The sequence below is a fragment of the Ambystoma mexicanum genome, chromosome 11 (assembly GCF_040938575.1).
Source record: "Ambystoma mexicanum isolate Mex_15411 chromosome 11, UKY_AmexF1_1, whole genome shotgun sequence".
Classification (NCBI taxonomy): Eukaryota; Metazoa; Chordata; class Amphibia; order Caudata; family Ambystomatidae; genus Ambystoma; species Ambystoma mexicanum.
The window spans coordinates 1,325,903,027-1,325,919,571 of NC_090934.1; the positions used below are offsets into that span (position 1 = coordinate 1,325,903,027).

The window sequence follows — 16,545 nt, forward strand, 5'->3', positions numbered from 1 at the left end:
AGACAATGCCCTCTAGTTGGACATTTTGCAAACTAATGGGGTAAGGTTCAGCATGATTCATTGTTAGTAATGGTGTTGCATGATTGGGGGGGGGTTATTGGTCGGATGGTTGTCTATGATGTGGCTTGTGTGCCCGGCTAGACTTTTGCATCCTCAAACGTGAATGGTATGCATTGTTTGGCAACAGCTCCTTCATGATTGCTACCAGGGGATCAATGGTGGAGCACACACTACTGCTAGGTGGTTGGTGAAAAGAATGCTGTAGGTAAGCAATGGGACCTGAGACCGATTATTTGTAGATTCATATCACCTAAATATCTCTCCAGGGATATGGTCACTTTCTGCGAAGAGTTTGTGGGCCTGTGTTTTCAGGATCCATTACACACCAGACTATGGACTTAATTGGGGCTTTCAGAAAATGACAATGACAGAAACAGAGGCACCATGAAAAGTACAATAAACCTACACAAATCAATGATAACCTAAGAAAACTTAAAAAAATTGCAAAATAAACATTGCCCTAATTCAATGTACACAGCATATTAAGTAAGAAAATCTATGTTATGCTTTCATGAAAAGCAGTTGCTTCGCTTGCCTCATCTTCTGAAGGTGACACAACATTATGCCGAGTACTTTTTGTGAATTAAAAGGCCACTCTCATTTTCGAGGAAGCTTCACCTTAAATTCATTTTAGACAAATATCTTCATTTTCGAGCTCGTTCCTAAACACACTGTGTGATTTTCCTTTTGTTCATCTCTGGAAAGGAAACTGGTCCAAGAACATTGAGTGTAGGCGGATAAAGATGTTCTTTTTTTAAATTTAATTTAAAAAATGTTTTATTTGGTTTATAACAATCCTTTCATAAAATTCATCACATTAATTCATCCAACCAAAGATTACAAGACAAAGAAAGACACCATTCAGTTCACATCTGCCCTAGACACATCATTGCTTTCGCTATATTCACAGGTTTATGCTTTGAGGTTTTGTAACCCAATTAAAACTTAGAGGTCCATCAATCGTCAACCTATTCCAGTTTCAGAGCTGCAATACGGCCAACATTGTGGGAATTCTTTCCCCAATTATGGACATGTCCCAACAATTCCCCAGAGATAGGTATTAAAGGTCTTGCATCACATCTTTCATATGCAACATTCTTAGATTTTATAATCCTGAACATTAAATTATCAAATGTTTGACAGTCTCAATAATCTCAGGGTCACAACAAAATCTGCAGAACCTGTCCCTTTTCTCTATTTGCCTCCTTGTGGCCAAGACTTCACACATGGGTAATACGTTTAGCCTTAGTTTTAAGAAGATATCCCGTAAATAGGGTGAGGGGAATTTCTTGAGGTATGTCGGAAGTTGATTAATAGACCTCTGTTCCAAAAGCATGCTCCAGTAGAGTTTGTATTTCAGCCTTTTCTCCTGTGTTTTGATCCAGTCCTGTTCCCTGATCTTCTTTTTAACCTTGTTGGGGGTTTCTAATAGAGTAGACCCATAATGACCTAGAGATTTCAGTACTGCCTCACAGTTATTTTTCCATGTATCTAATACCCTGTCAACCTCTTTTCTTCCCTCATTCATGATCTTAAAGGGAGGGGTGCGTCCATTTCGATACTTTTCCTAAAAAGCGCTAGGGACCTTCATCCAATGAGGGAAGTGATGGATTGTAGCTCAATTCATATCTGATGGCTGCCATCGGCAGTGATTTCAGAATATTTAGTACCCGCTTCCAGTATTGGCCCTCTAGCGCCTCCCAGAAGTGCACAGGACAGTTCATGGCAGTCTTTGCCCCATAGATTAGAGTTGGTACCACCTTCTGTTCATAAAAGGAGACAATAGGGGACAATATCAATTTCCCATGTCTCCTATGTATCATAAGTGCCTGAGATGTAAGTATTTTACATTTCATTTTTAGGATTACACCCAAAGAAGTCATTTCCTTGACACATTATATGGGTTAATTCCCTATCACTCATCTAAATTTGAGAGCTTCCTTTCCTTTCTCCCAAGGCCAGATCATGATCTTTGCTTTTTAATATTAATGTGGAGATGATTATTTTTAAGATAATCAATGAGGTGATTCAGGATCTTTGCAGTCCTATTGGAGTTTGGTCAATAATGACCAGATCATCCGTGTACATGATCCATGGAACCTTTTACACATAGATTTTAGGTGGAAATGAACCCTCTGTATGCTTGAAATTTCTCCAAAAGAGCCACATCCCTTGTTAATCTTACCTGGATGTCCGTGGGGCAATCCCACAGATTTAATTTATCCCATAACTTCTCCCTGTTTATGCTGTTGAATGCTTATTCAAGATCTATAAATGCAATTTACAGCTTGAACTTGTTTAGCGCTCTAGCTTTTAGTGAATTCAAAATCATTCCTTTGAGGGAGGTTCCAACCTCTTTAACAAACCCTGTTTGCCTGGGGTCCAGTCTGCCTGTGCGTACGGCACATTGATTCAGATGTCATAGTAACAGAAAGGCAAACTGTTTCCCCAAAGTGTCAAAGAGGCAGATATGTCTGTAGTTTTGAGGATCTTCTCTATGGCCCTTTTAGAAAATTGAGACAATCAGGGCAGATTTCCAAGATAATGGTCTAATATCCGAGAGAATAGAACCAAACAGAACTCAGCCTATGCCTCCATATTTCCTTTAATCATGTTATTATGGAGGCTATCCGGCACGGCAGCTCGGAATGGATTTGCATTTTTTATTAGTAACAAAATGTCCAATTTATCAAACTATTATTTTTAGCATCTTTTCTGCATCATTTTGGAGGGGCGACGCATTGGTCACCAGAAGCCAATTTCTATATTTTTGTTTCCTTTTCCTTTTAATGACTGTTCTGTTCAGATCCTTCAAACGGTTTATCTTCCTCAGGTCTGCTCTGAGTTGCTTCCTTACCCTCAACAGATCTTTACCATAAAAAAGCATTGCTTAGATTTATTGCAGCTGCCCAGTCAAGGACCTTGCCGAAACTCTATCAGTAAGGATGAATATTCCACACCCTGATAATCGGAAACCCATTGCGTGTCGATATTTTGACACTAGTTGAGACATCTTGCTCAAATGGATGAATACATGATTCCCTCTTTGATTTACTTGCAGGGGCCTGGGACTCAACTTGAGGATGTCTACTAATTGCACCTTCCACTCTAGAACCAGGAGGTGGTGATCACTTTCAGTCATGGGTTTCACCCTCAAGGGGTCCACTTGCTTCAAAATTCCTCTTGAGACAAAAGAAATAGTCCAGATGAGAGTGCTGCCTTTCCCTTTTACATGTAGGTCTGGCCGGAATGTCCCCATTAACCTAACCATTTAACATTAACTTTCGAAGGGATTGTGTCCTCCGACGTATTCCTTATCTTAGATAGAAATCCTTCAGCTTTGCTGGCCTCGGAAAATTTTTTCGCCAGAGGGCGCTGCGCGTCGATGATCGCCGAGTCGATGACCCTCGACGGCCTCCGTGCCGACGTCGATGTCATCCTGCCTATAAAGGCCGCGCGCAGCGTCCGTTGCTCAGTTCCGTTTTTCCGCGCTTCGTTGTGCCTCGGAACACCGTTGCTCAGTTCTCGTCAAGATAACGTATATAATAACTACTATTTACCTCGATATCGATGGCATCCTCCTCCGACCCGACGACCCCTCGGTCCGGTTTCAAAAAGTGCCGAGACTGCGGGAAGAAAATGTCGTTGACGGACCCTCACAGGGTCTGTTTGTGGTGTCTGGGAATCACGCACCAGAGTTCGGAGTGTGAGGAATGCCTTTCCATGACGGCGAAAGCCTTGAAGGAGCGTAGGGGGAAGCTCGAGAGAGGTAGGTCAACTTTAACTTCCTCGAAAGCTTCTTCGGTAGAGTCGAGACGTTCGTCTCCTCACCATAAAAAACACTCTCGATCTAGATCACGAAGTGGCTCCCACCACTCGTCGACATCGAGACACTCGAAGAAGAGACGTAGGAGATCCCCTTCGTCATCTTCGTCGAGTTCTCCTGAGAGAGTTCATTGCCCCACAAAACGCAGCTCGCAAGCTGAGTGGGAGGAATTCAGGAAAAAGATGCTAAGCGTCTTCGAGAAAGCGGCCTCGTCCCCCTCGAAGACAGCTGAGGGTGATACCCCGGGTAAAAAACCCAAAAAATCTAAACGCCGCGAGTCGCAGTACCCGGCGGAAAAGTCAACCCGAAAGCGCCTCGAGCCATCGGGAGATAAAGCATCATCGACGCCATCGTCGAAAACTCCTTCGAAACAGAGGTCGGCGCCATCGACGCCGTTGTCGAAGGATTCATCGGCGCATCAGTCGATCGAGTCGACGCCGACGTCGACGCCGATATCGACGCCGGTGAAGGAAATAACCACGGCTACTCCACAGCCAACGGTTAGACAAAAGACCTCCGACTCGACGCCGAGAACGTCGACGTCGTTCTCGAGCAGGACTCCGATCCTTTCGAGTTCTTCGAGGCCTAGTACACATTTCTCGACGCTTTTCACGGCGCCTTCGAGTACTTTCACGTCGGTGTCGACGACATCGACGTTTTCAAGGCCTGTGATGATGGCTCCTTCTGCATTGGAAATGGGGTTTATACCATTCCAAAAACCAATGTATCCCCCTTTAACCTCGATTTTTGAGGAAAGGGAGGATTCAGACCAAGATATTGATTTACAGAGGACCACATCACCAGAGCCAGAGACTTTCGCCTCTGAGGAAGGAAGATTAAAAAATCTTCAGGATGCACTTCAGGAAGCTAGTGGCTTGGACACTTCTCCTGAAGCAGAATTTATCAAACCAGACCCAGGAGAACATGCGGAGACTCCATATAGAGCTCTGATGTCTAGAATCATAGAATTTATGGGTTGGTCTGCACCTTCTCCTGCCTTTCAGCAGGATGACCTCACTGACATACTGGACAAGGGCCCACAGGAGGATCCTGTGGTTCCATTTCACTCTGCTCTACAGAGAAGGATTTTGACAAACTGGGAAACGCCAGAAATTATCCCGGCAGTAAATAAAAAACTGTCAACAAAATACAGGGTGGCTAGTTCTGACCCTGAATATTTGTCAAAACACCCTACTCCTGAGAGCTTGGTTGTACAGGCTGCAACCTCATCAGGCAGCACATCTGCATACCCCACTGCTCCGCAGGATAGGGATGACAAAAAGTATGATGCCATGGCTAAGAAGGTTTTTTCTGCCTGTAGCATGGCGTTAAAGTCTATTAACGCGACCTGTACGCTCGCTAGGTTCAGCCACACCCTTTGGGAGTGCGCTTCATCAGCGGCTGACTGCCTCCAAGAAGGAGAGGAAAGGGACGCATTTTTAAACATCATCAGGGATGGTAAAGATGCGATGTGCGAGACCCTACAAACTGGCCTAGATTCTGCTGACAGTATCAGCAGGGCCATGGCGGCAAGTACCACAATCCGCAGGCATGCGTGGTTGAGGAAGTCTGGTTTTGCCTCTGACGTGCAGACCAGGCTTTTGAATATGCCCTTTGACGGTTCTACCCTCTTTGGAAAGAAGGCGGATGACAGTTTGGAGAAACTGCAAACGTCCAAGGCAGCAGCCAAGTCATTGGGAGCTGCTATCCGTCAGAATACCTTTCGTCCTTCGGGATCATCGTGGAGAGGACGGTCCTTTCGTTACTATTCCTCATATGGAAGGGGCAGGGGACGACCGGCTCAAAGAGGCCAAGGAAGATTTACCCGTGGTGGACGGGGTAGGGGAAAGAAAGCCGCACCCGCAGGAGCAGGAGCCACTTTACCTTCGGCAACTGCATCAGCCGCTTCAAAACCACTCTGAGGTCTCCCCTCACAGAACACCAGTAGGGGGCAGGTTAACTCACCATCTGACGGAATGGCAGGCTATTACGTCAGATGCTTGGGCTCTGGAGACAGTGGCCCAAGGTTACTGCCTGCCCTTCCTACATATCCCTCAGAGTCATCCACCGGGGAACAACCCTTTGAAGCTTCCAGATCCGCTCCTCTTGCAGGAGGTTTTAGACCTGCTAGAGAAAGGTGCCATAGAACTGGTACCTGTAGCGGAAAGGAACAAGGGTTGGTACTCCCCCTACTTCATAATACCGAAGAAGGACGGAGGACTGAGACCCATCTTAGACTTACGGGAATTGAACAAATTCCTCCGAAAGGACAAGTTCAAGATGGTGACTCTCTATCAGATCCTTCAGGCCCTCCAGCTTCAGGACTGGTTGGTATCTCTAGACCTCCAGGACGCTTATTTCCATGTGCCGATCCATCCCAGGCACAGGAGATACCTGAGGTTCGCAATTGGCAGCTCTCATTATCAATTTCGAGTTCTGCCATTTGGGCTAACCTCCGCCCCGAGGGTCTTTACCAAGCTAATGTCGGTTGTGGCTGCAAGTCTAAGGAGGGAAGGGATTCATGTCTACCCTTACCTAGACGATTGGTTGATCAGAGCTGTATCTTCGGAACAGGCTCAGAGACAACTAGATTATGTTTGCCACTTCCTTCACAAGCTGGGCTTCTCCCTCAATTTAAAGAAGTCACAGATGATACCATCACAGAGACTCCAATTCATTGGAGCAGTCCTGGACACTTCCCTGGGAAAAGCCTTGCCACCAGAGGTGAGGGCTCGAGATATTCTGCAGATGGTCATCAGATTTCAGAATGCCCAATATCTCCCAGCCTACGACTTTCTGAGGTTGCTAGGCCTCATGGCATCCTGCATATTCCTCGTGCCGGAGGCTCGCCTGAGAATGAGATCCCTCCAGTGGGCACTGAGAACTCAGTGGTCACAGTTCTCAGGAAGGATGACAGATCTCCTTCGGATCCCGGTCAAAGTAGCCCGAGACCTTCAGTGGTGGGCCTGTCGGGAGAACATCCTGAAAGGAGAAATGTTTTGGCAACCATGGCCGGAGATAACAGTAGTCACGGATGCCTCACTCACGGGGTGGGGAGCTCACGCCAACGACTTGACCATCAGCGGTCGTTGGTCTCCATCGGAGTCCAAACTACATATCAACCTGTTGGAGCTGAGAGCCATCAGACTAGCGCTGAAGGCTTTTCTGCCGTCTGTACGGGGAAGAAACGTCCTAATAATGACGGACAATACAGTGGCCATGCACTACCTCAACAAAAGAGGAGGCGTAGGCTCACTACCACTGTGCAGAGAGGCGATGCAGCTCTGGTTTTGGGCAATTCAGGAAGGAATCTCTCTATCGGCAATTCACCTAGCCGGAGAGAAGAACTTGACAGCGGACGCTCTGAGCAGGCAGAGCACAGTCTCTCACGAGTGGGAGATAGCTCAGGAAGTCCTTCAAGAGATCTTCGCCCTTTGGGGAACCCCTCAAGTGGATCTGTTCGCCACCAGTATCAACAGGAAGTGCGACAGATTTTGCTCAAGGGAATTTCCCCCGAGAGGAGCTCTAGGAGATGCGTTCGTAGTGGACTGGGAGTTCCCACTTCTGTACGCGTTCCCTCCGGTCCCTGTCATTCCTCAAATGATCAGGAGGTTGAGAAGGTTTCGGAAGACCATGATCCTAATTGCCCCGGATTGGGCCAGGAGAACGTGGTACCCGGACCTTCTAGACATGTCCATCTGCCCTCCAATTCGACTGCCATACAGAGAGGATCTTCTCTCGCAGAAGGAAGGTCAGGTTCTCCATCCAGCCATCAAGACCCTCAACCTTCACGCTTGGTGTCTGAAAGGTTGAGGTACAAGGATTGGGACCTTCCGGATGATGTTATGGAGGTGTTGCTTTCGGCCAGAAGGCCGGCAACTAAAACTCTATACCGCTGCCGTTGGAACAAATTTTGCAGCTGGTGCAGAGAAAAGAATATTGAACCCTTTTCTTGTGGTACACCTATGGTGTTGTCATTCTTACTTTACCTGGCTAATTCAGGCCTACAGGTTGGCACAATTAAGGGCTATCTCGCAGCGCTATCAATCTTTAAGCGCACTGCAGAGGAGCCTTCATACTTCAAAATTCCATTGGTAATACAATACCTAAAAGGATTAACTAATGTTTATCCCCCGAAACCTTTTCAAGTTCCCTTATGGGATTTAAACCTAATTTTAAACTTCCTAAAGGGTGCCCCTTTTGAACCACTACACTCTTGTTCATTGAAGCTTCTCACCCTCAAAACTGTTTTGCTAATAGCATTGACATCTGCTAGAAGGGTTAGCGAGTTGCAAGCCTTATCGTGTAAACCTCCACATACAATCTTTTACAAGGACAAAGTTGTTCTTCAGGTGAAGCCTAACTTCCTCCCGAAGGTAGTCTCGGAGTTTCACATCACTCAGAAGATTATATTACCTTCTTTCTACCCTCCTCCTCATCCGGGGAAGGAGGAAGAGAGACTGCACAGGCTGGACCCTAAGCGAGCCTTGAGCTTCTATATCAGCAGATTGGCTAAGATCAGACAAGCAGACCAACTCTTTGTAGGTTATGCAGGACATAAGTTGGGCCTTCCAATAACAAAACAAACCATCTCCAGATGGATTATTTTAGCCATTCTGGAGTGCTACAAATTGGCAGGAAAGGAGCCTCCTCAAAATCTAAGGGCTCATTCTACCAGGGGTATCGCAACATCCTCAGCCCTTCAAAGAGGGGTGCCAATTCGAGATATATGTGCGGCTGCCACATGGTCGTCCGCACATACATTTACCAAATTCTATAGCCTGGATTCCTCCTCTAGTCAAGAAACTAGATTCGGCAAGGCTGTGTTACACTCTGTCCATTCTGGAAGGGTAACATAACTTTTATTACTCCCGCCTCCAGTCACAATACCACTGCTATGGGAGTCTATCTAAGATAAGGAATACGTCGGAGGACACAATCCCTTCGAAGAACTAGTTACTCTTACCTTGTAACGTTCTTTCGATGGGATGTTCCTCCGACGTATTCCTTATCGACCCTCCCATCCATCCCCGCAGTATGACTTCCTGTGGGTTTGCAGCCTATGCTCCTTCAAGGTGATTAGTCTAATCCAAAAACATTACTGGGGACTACAAAACGGAACTGAGCAACGGACGCTGCGCGCGGCCTTTATAGGCAGGATGACGTCGACGTCGGCACGGAGGCCGTCGAGGGTCATCGACTCGGCGATCATCGACGCGCAGCGCCCTCTGGCGAAAAAATTTTCCGAGGCCAGCAAAGCTGAAGGATTTCTATCTAAGATAAGGAATACGTCGGAGGAACATCCCATCGAAAGAACGTTACAAGGTAAGAGTAACTAGTTCATCTCTCTGAAACAATTCAGTCATCCAAACTTTCACCCTACTAGATACATCTCTTATGGGGATTGCCTTGCCTCCCTCCCCAATACACTTTATATTCAGGTCACCACGCAATAGGATTAGTGAGGAGTTCATTTCTATATAGACTTCATCAATTAGTGACATGATTTTGTTTACAAAATCTTCCTTGGAAATTCTATGGGGGTTCCAATAAAGATTGAATATTGCAGCGACCTGTGATTTCCCAGTTAGAGCTACCTTCCAATTTAGCAGCAATCTTTGTATGAAATGATTTGCATGGGTTACCTTCAGGATCTTAAGGCCCTTTCCTTTCTTGATCAAGGTCATAAGGCCAGATGTCGGTCTACCCTTCTTAACCCTTTTAGCTAAATTACAGAGTACATCAAACTCATCACACAAGGGCACTGAGTCCAACCAAGTCTCTTGGAAGCAGCAAATGTAAAAATCTTGGAATGTCAGGGCATTATCATTGAACAAATGCGTGAAGCCTCTCGTATTCCACGATCCCACTGTGAGAGGTCGTCTGCAGATATCCTTTGGCTGTTAAAGTATTGAGCCTTTCACAAGCGAGAGTTGATTCTTCCTCCATCGTTCTTACTTTTCTCAGTTGAGACGATCTGCAATTAAATGTGATCTTTATTGCCCCTATCGCCTGTTTTTTTGGCAATTCCTTTATTCGTATGGGGCTTGTATCCATTGTTGCGACCTCATTCTTCCTTTGGGGCCAAGTTGGAGTTTGATTTTGGTTGTTACATAGTGGTTTTTTTCTCAGTACCTCGCCCAATAGGTAAGGTTCTGCCAGTATATTCTGCAAGTTCAAAGCCCATTGGTAAAAGGTCTTGCCCTGCCTCTAGCAGGCTTGTTCTTATTGAGGCTGAGTGCAGATGGAGCATGACCCAGTCCATTCGAGCCTAATTAATAAATTGAACAACCTTTATGTCTTCAGGGGCAATATTTCTCAGTTCTGGAATGCAGTGGAGTTGTATCATGATGTTTTGTCTGTTCAATATCAGACCATCCTGAGAGGGACACATTCTTTCCTCAGACACAATAAAATTGGAGTTCTGTGGAGGTTTAGTTGTGAGTTTGTTGCCATAGTGATTCCTCCCTTTGTTTATAGGAACATCTTTATTATAAAAAATGTATGTTAATATATTGGTTCAAGGTGGTCTGAGTACCACAAGTGTGGAATATTGACATGTATAGTTAGATTGTGAATGAATGATGGAATGAATGGTGGTGTTTAAATGTGGATGTTGAGAACAATAAATATTTGTGTAAATTGTTTATAAATAAATATATATTTTTTTGACAAGATTTGGTATTGTTTAAATGTGTACAGATGTTCTGATCTCATTTCGCCCAGGATAGAGAGATATGCCAGTGAAAACTCCAGGCACTCCGTTTCCCCGATCATCGAGGTCAAGTCCTGGATTTTGGCAATAGCTACTTGTCTTTGGGTCTCTGTATTGTCTTGACTTTTGTAGTCAACAGCCTTTTCAAAGGTGTTGGTTCATTGGGAAATGTCAATTTCCTCAGGAATGCTCAAGAACCATTACACTTTGCTTTTTTCATTGGAGATTGATTTGCTATCTTGTTTGCCTTTTGGTCTGGGATTGATTTTATTCCTTGAGTCACCATTGGTAGTTTTCTCAAAGATCTGGAAAGGCTTCCGACTGGGGGTACTCAGTTGGTAGTTGTTATCAGAACAAGGTGGAAACCCGCATTCCTCAGTATTACTGCTTCGCACCTCGTGAGTTGTTTTCATCCCCTTGGCTAAGGAGTCTCCAATACTTATGGTGTTATCTTGCTCCCTTATTCCATTTTGAGTCACTGTTGTCTCCACATTCGTGGTGCTTCCCACATTCCTGTCTTTTGTTACCATCATTGCGGAGAGCCGCTCGGACGTTAGCCTGTGAGAAGTAGACTGCATTGTCATTTCAGTCGGTCTCAAAGGGATATGATCAGACCGAGTCAGAGTATCCTTAATAAAGGTGAGTTCCATTTCCGTGCTCATTTCAGTTATGGAGCTTCGGATTCTTTGAAGTGGCAGATTCGCCATAGATTCCCTTTTGCAGTACGACCTTGTCCACTTCATTGCTTCCAGCAGTACCGTCACTAGGGTGGTTTTATCGGCCTCTTCACCTCTGGCCGGGTCGTATAGTCTAGATTGCCATTGGGCCATCAACTCAGCTTCCCTGTCCAGCTGAGTTTGAATGCTTCCAGCAAAGGATTACAGACTGGTTATTTTGGTATGGATCGTTGTCATGAGATCTCCTTGGGTTTTTATGGAGTCACTTAGATTTCAATACATTTTTGTAAAGGGATTTAGGGCTATAGCTAGCGCAGCTATGACAGAGTATTGAATTGTCGACATCAAAATCGTCAGAGCTTTATCCCTTTTGCAGGGGTCAAATACCTCTGTAACAGATTGCCCGCTTGATGATGATGAAGAGTTTGTGGATTCCGTCTCGTTCTCTGGGGCCACATTGTTCTCATTCAGTTCCAGCTCTGTTTCAGTGTTGTTAAGGAAATTTGCCAATTTCTGCAGTTCCATCAGCCTCTTAGATCCCTGATTTAGCTCCATACCTGGTACATCTTTATCAGTTGGAGGCGGATCCATTCTAGTTGTCTCAGATTTCACTGGTGTTTGCAGTTTTGGCATTGAGCATCTATATGAGAAGGAGCTACTTAACCTTCTCTGCCAGGCCATATTAGTTTTGATGTCTAAGATGTCCCTTTGCAGCTGTGCCACTAGCGCACTCTGTTGACTTTCCAGGGAGCTAATTGTCCCAGTTACAGCCAATCCGGTGATCCCACCCTGAGTCTCCATAGGGGTAGGTCATGCCGACAGTCATATTCAGGCGAGCCAGGACGTGAAAATGTTTCCTCTACGAATACATTATCACCGTCCCACATTGTGGGCATCGTGCCTTTGCACATATTTTGATCATAATCCTCTCCTTTGGAACAGCCTCCCGGGCCACTCTGAAACTTGAGGAGAACCATCTCTGGTTCCGGAAGCACCTCAAGACCTTCCTCTTCGCTTCTGCCTTTGCCCCTCTTCTCCCCTGCTGATCTGTTTCTCTCTCTTGGCACCGTGCACCTGGCCACCACCTGTCCTTCGGGCCCAGGTACCTGCGCACCCTGCCTCCCTCCTGCACTGCCTCCGGGCCACCCCTGGCACTGGGATCTGTATGTGTACCCATACAGTCCCCCACTCTTCCTCTGCACTTATCATATACACCCTATCTGACTAATCATGCACATGCCACGTGTCTGGCTGCACTACCTTTTTGTTTGCATTTATTTATTTATTCATTCCACTTATTATTTATTCGGTTCTCTCCTCTGTTCAGCACTTTCCACTTCTCCCCCTCCACACACTTTTTCCCTTTTCCATGCACTTGCACGTTCTTAATGGAACTGGGCTTAGTAAGATTGTTATTTTTGTTCTCACTTGCTTCCCTCCCTTTGCTTGGTCGCACTCTGAAACACTTATGGATGAGCGCGATATAAATAAAATATCATATTATCCACTTTTTATATCCATCCAGGTATTCGCAGAATGTGGGCTTCTCTTTGTTAGACACGGGCCATACCGACAGCTTCTGTGATGTTTGTAGTGGCTGGTTGTGGGACGTGCTGATGATAGATATTGTTAATCGAGGGGAACTTCACTTTCCTTTTGATTGTTTCAACTTTATTTCACTGGCTCATGCAGGGAGTTGTCCAGTTCCTGTTTCGTTGTATCCTCGTTTACTAAGTTGAGCAGATGATTAAGATTTTCTCCCCTCGCTTTCCCTGAGGAGCAGGTAGATCCCTGAGTTGAATTTCACAAGATATAGAACCCACTGGTGGGTAATTGCCCCGATCTCCCCCAGTTCCCTTAATTGATTTGCCCTCACGTCACATCCTGAGTTGTCCCAGTTCGCAACTTCAGGAGTCCCTCACGGCTCAGAGGGGGGGCGGGGGCATTTCATTTGGCGGCTGTTACAGGGACCGTTTGCCATTCGCTTGCAAGTGGCGCACTTAGAAGCTCCAGAGTGTGAAGGATCAGCCCAGATGACACACTTCAAAGGTGGCAAGGAGTTAGGCAGGCAAAGGAATGGGTAAGGCCACAGCAGGGCGGCGAGGTGAGGGAGATAGACAGCAGACCAGATGTTAATACGAGCTAGAGGCGAGAGATTTGCTCCAACCGATCCTACGGGTCTTATCTCGTAGGACAAGCCGATTCACAGTCCAGATCAGTGTCCTGGCCTCTCAGCCTTCACAGACTGCCATACCTCTGCCACAACTCTGCGGCGTGCTACGTGCGGTCTACATGGTTTGAAATGGTAACTCTGCCTCCAATTCAGTAGCACTGCAGACTCCTGGCAGACTGCTACACCTCTGCCACAACTGTTCTTGAAAACATGTGGAATGCGATTGAATGCTTTTACAAGAACATGTTGGTATTTGCGCATACAACCATGCCTGATTCCTGCATGAAGAGACAGAAATAATTGCACCTCAGCTGTAAAGCTAAATCACAAGTACTGCAGGACGTATGGGGGGCGTAAGGGGTCAAGAGAGAGAGTCCTAAGCAGTTATTTAAAGAATGTGGATGGAGAAGGCTGGCAAAGGAATAAATGTTAGGTGCAAGTCCTAAAGTTGCCAACGTTGCAATGATGAAATTAATTAATAACCCATGCTAAATGGGATGGGAATGTTGGGACCTCCAACATATGGGGTTGTGCACTGTACATGTGTGCACTTTTCGTAAAGTATCACGGCACATTCAAGGGAAAGTGACATCGTTGTTTACCAGAAAGGGTGTGTTTTATCAAAAACGTGACCACAGTAAATATTCAAAATGTTAGTAAGAGATACAGATTCAGCCATTTTCTGCCCATGGACCAGACTGAGCGGCTTGGCCCACTGGCAGCACGTGCGTGCATTGTAATCCCTGGAAAATGTACACATTCCACTTGAATGCATTTACAATAACACATTATTCCTTTCTTGTCATGGGAAGCGCTGTTTACTATTTTTGAGACCCAATGATGAAAACACGTGACCTTGGTTTTCTTGATGCCCACTTGGTCCATTTGAGGACTAAACCTTCCATCATGCTAGCGAGAAAGAACTATAGGGTGTGAGTTGAGGCCCGCACACTGTGGACTGCTTAGATGAGGTGCATTGCTGTCTGCAGTCACCACATTGGTCATACTCCAAATTAGGGCAGAGGAAGACATGCATTGCTATTTTATGCACTAGCTCTGCGAATTTACAGAGCACAGACTTGCCAGACGGACGGTAAATATCGTTAGGGTGAAACTATGGCGTAAAACACTGGGCCTACCTACGCTTACATACAGAAACCTTGTAGGTAGGCTCATTTTGACGGGGCCAGAGATTTAATGCAGAGCCGAACTTCTCAAAAGACCTGGGGGAGGGAGCACAAAGTCTTATCCTCCTCCCACATTTGCTCCATGCAGGAAGTATGACAGTGTGTCCGCTCACACTGAATGTCATGCAGGCAGAGTTACTCTCGTTGGTCTGGATTCTTATTGTTTCTTACACCTGGCACCACAAAGATTCTTCATGTTAATACTAGCTGCCATGCACATACATGATGCAGACATCAATGATAGGTTATTGCACAAAACAATAAAAATTGCATGGAGAGGACTGTGGGCATGCATGGGTTAGCGGCTGCAGTCCCTTTCGGGCAATATGCACAGAAACTAAATTCTGGGTGACTATTCACTACTTATTAAAATGCTTCTTCCACCTGCTAATAATATTTCTGAAAGAGATGGGAGTAAAATGGTCGTTGAGAGCTGGGAATGCAGCTCAAGACTAGATTCAATCCCACAGCGCCAACTCGGAAGGGATACCACCTGCCACGAGGAGGCATTTCAATGCAATGGATGGGGAGCCACTTGCTGCAAAATAAACTAAACCTTATTGCGCCCACTTTGTCCAGAAAATGGCAAGAAGAGCACAATTAGGTGAGGAGCATCATTATCAACCAGTGTTGTTGTTCCTCTGGTACAACCAGAAGTTGTTAAAAAAACAGATGTTATCAAAATGAATAGCACCGCCTCTTGAATTCGAATTCCTGACCAAAAAAAAGGACCCGCATAATATTGTTCTGTGCGCAGTTCTGTGCAGACCAATTTTGCAAATCTGTGCAGTAGCATTGTTAAAATACATATACCTCGTTTCCCTATCCTTATACAAAGGTACGAGCTCGATATATTTACCACAGAACATTTTTAGGGGCACCAGTTTATGATGTCATTAGGACAGAGAAGGTGTTTAATTAAGCTGACATCGGTGTCCAACATGTCTGCATGTGTTTACTGCACGTGTACACCCATATATGTCCAATACTGAACTATTTGTTGTCTTTGCAATTCCTCTGTCACTGCATTCTGGAACAGATCTTTGTATTTTTAATTTTCTTTACAGCCATTTTCTAAATGTAAATCTGCTAATAGCACGTGTTCCCTGTTTAAGCATGAACATTGAATTCTCTTACCTTGTTGGTAGTAAAGGCATCCCACACAATCACTTTCCCGTCCTGAATGTGAAAAGAAAAGCATTATACAGAATGAAATGTCACTCCCATAAATGTTTCTGCTCTCCAGTTAAGTTAGTACTGGACACATATAGCAAAAATTATAACGTACTAGAGTGGACTAATGCTTTTGCTGGCCTTCCGGCACTTTGAATCTGAAATGTGCACCTGTTTTCTAGCAGACCAATCTATATATAGGATACCAGGGTTTTGTCCATACACATTGATTTCATAGCTTTAATGTTTGGTGCATCATATTGTGACCTTATGTTTGGTAAATGTTAAGTGGTGTTAATATGTTTTTATACTGCAGTAGGAATTTCAGAGCGCCTAGGCTTACTTCAGAATGGCGTACTATGCCCAAGCCAGGGGTATCCAGGCTTTAGTCTGCTGGAGGAAAGGAAATGAACCAGGGGAAGATAAGAGGATGGGAAAGCGGGAAATAGGTGCTACAAGGGGACGGAGGGATTCAGTGGGAGGACTTTTGTGATAGCATGGGTGCGTGCCAGTCCTGTTACATGGACCGCAGATCTGCTAAAGAGGAGGAGGCTGTGTCTTTAAAGGGGTTCGATTATTGGGGTGTGTTTCCAAGGCAGATCTGGCAAATTGTAAGTTAGTACACATTGTAATGTTGGATACATGAGGGGCTCAAGAGTGTACTTAGAAAATCCTGAAAGTTTAGTGGCTTCATTGCCCCCGCATCTCTATACGTTGTACCCCAGGTTAAAATC

The 16,545-nt window shown here is 45.3% G+C and overlaps 1 protein-coding gene across 1 annotated transcript in view; it reads right to left on the reverse strand.

Annotated features, from left to right (window-relative positions):
- Positions 1-16,545, reverse strand: part of GNB5 (G protein subunit beta 5) — a 458,941-nt gene that overhangs the window by 301,653 nt on the left and 140,743 nt on the right. Inside the window, exon 5 of the mRNA XM_069624846.1 lies at positions 15,776-15,817. Within this exon, the coding sequence (XP_069480947.1) occupies positions 15,776-15,817 (42 nt within the window). The remainder of the gene's footprint in view (positions 1-15,775; positions 15,818-16,545) is intronic.